We start from the raw sequence: 3,968 nt of genomic DNA, 5'->3' as shown, positions 1-3,968 counted from the left end.
CGCGTGACGTCATCGCGCATGCGCGGCCATCTGATTGATGCCTGCCGGCGGCTATCTTGGTGATGGACGCCGGCAGAGAGAGAACGGGACATTCACCCGGCAGGATGAGGTATGCCGCTGGGTCCCCTCCTCTCTCCTGACACTGTCGGGCTCTCGGTCCATGACCGAGTGCCCGACTTTTTAGAGGGGGTGACACCAAAATGACAGTCAGTCAGGCTTTTTTAAATGGGCATGTTGGGAACATAAAAGGTTTCATGGTACAGTTTTTAAACCCCCTCACGACTGACGACATAGAGTGTACGTCGCCAGTATCCGGGCTGTTTAAACAGACTCCCGGCGGCTTGTGCTGCCGGGACTCTGTTTAAACTTGTAAAGCCGACTGTCGGCTTTACAATAGAAGTGATTCTGGTGACTCAGCTGTCACCAGATCGCTTCTAGAGTCCCGTGAAGGCGCCCCCCCGCATGACACCCCCGCTGTGCTTTCCGGGCTCCGTTGCCCCTCCTACGGGCCCGGGACCGGCTTCTCTGGTGTCGGCGGGGAGCTGGAGATGGATGAACCTCCGTTTGTCGATCCCCTCCCCGTTCTATGGGACCGGGAGCGATGCAGATTGCATCACTTACGGGTCCCAGAGCTGTCAGTGCTGGGCTCCTGAAGTGCGATCTTTTGGACCCTTAGCATCACCTTAAAAAGTACCTGTCTCACCATCTGCTATCACATGGGGGGCTTGCAAACCCCCCTATGTGATAGCAATCAAAGTAAAGTAAAAAAGCAAATAACAGTTTTTAAAATGAAAATAAAATTAATCTAAAAATAAAAATGTTTAAAGTTCCCCGCCCCCGCGAGCATGCGCGTCACCACTTAAACACACGACAGGTGCGCCAACGTATGAAAACGACGAACGCGCTACACATGTTGGGTACTGAAGTTTGTCACCATTTCACGGACGCACACAATTTTTAACCTGGGCATGTTGGCTGTCTACTCGTTGTATCCTCATCTTTTATATTTTATTTTAAAAATGGGTATTTTATTGTGTTTTTGGGCATTTAAGTACATTTTTCACTAAATTTTGGGGTTTGATAAGGAGTTGCGCTAATATTGTGCAACATAAAAAATAGTAACTGCCAACATTTTATTCTATAGGGTCTTGGCTTTCAGAAAATATATCATGTTTGGGGGTTTTAAGCAATTTAAAGGCCTAAAATGTGGAATATAACATGGGGGCAAAAAAAAAAATGAAAAAAATGCCTCAGTCATGAAGGGGTTAAAGCAGGGGGCAGAACCAAAGGATCAACATGCACTTCCAACACTAGTCTTACCTGATGAAATGGGAGGTGTCTGGGTCGTAAAGACACATGAGGAGCTCTGCATCTTCTGCCATGTTACACACAAAGTTCTTCAAGTTCACATATAGGGTGTATGTGTGAGCCACATGCAGCATGGCCGGACTGCGGATATCAAGAGGCTGCAGCTGAGACTGAGAAAGAACAGGAACAAGCAGCTAGGTGAGTGACAACAATCTTTACATATGCCCTCTAGAATATGATGCTAAGAACTCTACCTTTTCCTCCTGGATCCTCTCATCAATTCGCCTTGATGCCATCTCATGCGAGCGGAACAAGGTAATGACGCAGGTGTCATCCGGATCGAGCATGATTCCATTTTCATCTCTTACCACAAGGTCCAAACCCAGTATTCTGCCAAGTGAGCATCAAAAAAGTGTAAATCAATGCAAAACAAAAGACTCCTTCAAATGTTATAGCGTACTTCAACCAACCCTTCCATCTATATCTCGGTGGAACGTGGAAGAGTTTAATCCCCTGAAAGGAATTTCAGCTGCCATAAGCAAATGATGAGCCCTCTACCAATTCTTGATCTGGCCATATCTTTCTGAAGAGTGGGTTCCACAGTCATCCCCATAGAAAACCCACTTGGGGTGATAAAACAGATATTGGCAAACACTGGCAGCATTTTGGTGGAGTCAGCTGCCCCTTAGTGGTCTTTCTACAAGTATATATAGAGAGGCCACTCCTAAGGGGGTACAATTCTTGCCCCATTCCACCCAAAACTACATAAAAGAAATGCAATTGTATGCACTTCTACTTAAACTTCAATGTACAATACATCTTCCACCCTGACTTCTCACCGATTCCCATAGTCAATTTTGGCAGTGACTTTTTTCCTCAGTTCAGCTAAGTCATCTTTAGGTAGAGTGCCTGACATGATCTGTGACCTCCAGTCCATCAGCTGCGACATCATTTCTTGTATCTGTGCAAACTGTGTTCTCTGGTTGAGCTGTGCAGATTACAATGACAGTTAGGCCAAGCAGACTATAAAACTATAACTTACTGAGGAAATCAAACTTACCACATAGAGCGAGTGCCATAATACACTCCATTCCCGCAGTGTGACTGTAACTTCTTGTACCAGAGGAAGTTCACTGGGACCTGTTGGCTCATGGTGCCTGGAACATAAGAGATGAAGAATCACAGTGTAGAACATATTATTTGCATGGGGCCACTGGGCTTTCCATCCCAATTTCTGACCACTGCCTACTAAGAAACTATTCAAATAAATGTATGGGATCAATTTGCAGGAATCAATGGAAGTCCACTTATACTCCAAGTATAGTAAGGAGAACATGATCCTCAAAAGTCTGGCAGTTCTATAATATGTATAGCTAAAAGTATCCAGCAGTAATACCCAATAACAGGGGGAATAATAATGTTACAGCTAAAGCGATGGTCTGATCCAATCAAAAGTTAGGTGACTAGTGAAGGATGATGATTTATGAAGTGTTACCACCATGGGTCACCTAACCAGGGATCAGCCTGTTTAGCAAGTGTAGAAAGAGGTGAGCATGCTGCCACAGTGTAATCTGTGTGCTGCTGGGGGGGTCTTAATAGAAAAATGGTCAATTAAGAAAGTCCTGTAAGGGCCTGCCATCTGCCTCTCCTGTGTAACTGATAATCAGCAAGGTCCTAATGTAGTGGGAGGAGAACTTAGCCAAGGTACTGAAAAACTGATACCTAATACTTGCAAGATTACATCCATACCAGTCTTGGAAATTATCTAATTTTAACAGATTTCCAAGACATGCTATATGTTTGCACCTGTCTGCATCTACTAGACAGGCCAGCACCCCCTGGCTTGTGGGGACCCAGGGTAATGCTCTAAAACCCATCTATGACTAGGTACCTCAATTCCAAATGGCATTACATTGCTGCATAAACCATGAGATTAATTATGCCTCATAAATGATTAGTACAGTATAGCAATCTAGGTGGTTCTAGGGATATTAGACAGCATGGGACTGGATTTATATGTCAGAGAGTGGTAGGTCATGACTAGGGCTTTAGGCGAGGTGGACAGTAACATCTAGGAAGAGCATTGGATGTAGATGGGCATTGGGGACACCCTGAGAAGAAGCTTGGCTAAACTGTAAGAACACAAAGGGAAAAAGATAAAGGGAGGATGGCTCCCTGCACCATCTCTGTCAACCGCTATATGTAAACAGCAGTGTCTACTGGTGACTCAAGTGCAGCTTGAAGAGTTGCTGTTGCAAATGCATTGTTCCCTGCATTGCGATACACAGTATTCGGGAGGACTGGGAACCTTTGACCTGGGGGCAAACACAGTCACCATACCCTGTCTCCATACAGACAGATGTCTGTAAGCTAGAGACAGTATATAGTGCACACATTGATTGGTGGGCATGGTGAAAGGTGAGAGTGCTCCCTTAAAGGACATAGTTCATTGTGACGCACCTTTGTACACCTTTCTTTGGGGCTTTCAGTATTCGTTTACATGTCTCAAAAGGGAATTGGTGCTGGATGACTTCTCTCAACCAAATGCTTGGATTACAGGTGTGGACAGGGAGCAGGTACCAATATAATGCTCAGCATGTGTCACTGAGAGCAGGACCTGCACTGTCTCTACTCAGTGCCACCCAACAGATCCAACTACT

The 3,968-nt window shown here is 45.2% G+C and overlaps 1 protein-coding gene across 1 annotated transcript in view; it reads right to left on the bottom strand.

Moving 5' to 3' along the window:
* The window catches only part of DOCK5 (dedicator of cytokinesis 5), a 105,358-nt gene that overhangs the window by 54,046 nt on the left and 47,344 nt on the right, over positions 1–3,968 (bottom strand). The window contains exons 5-8 of the mRNA XM_018565790.1: positions 2,369–2,465; positions 2,148–2,296; positions 1,563–1,698; positions 1,321–1,478 (exon numbers count right to left, since the gene is read on the bottom strand). Of these exons, the coding sequence (XP_018421292.1) occupies positions 1,321–1,478; positions 1,563–1,698; positions 2,148–2,296; positions 2,369–2,465 (540 nt within the window). The remainder of the gene's footprint in view (positions 1–1,320; positions 1,479–1,562; positions 1,699–2,147; positions 2,297–2,368; positions 2,466–3,968) is intronic.

Source organism: Nanorana parkeri, unplaced genomic scaffold (assembly GCF_000935625.1).
Source record: "Nanorana parkeri isolate BGI_ZX_2015 unplaced genomic scaffold, ASM93562v1 scaffold887, whole genome shotgun sequence".
Taxonomy (NCBI): domain Eukaryota; kingdom Metazoa; phylum Chordata; class Amphibia; order Anura; family Dicroglossidae; genus Nanorana; species Nanorana parkeri.
Note: the sequence above shows the minus strand (reverse complement) of the source record. Positions and strands in the feature narration are given on the sequence as shown.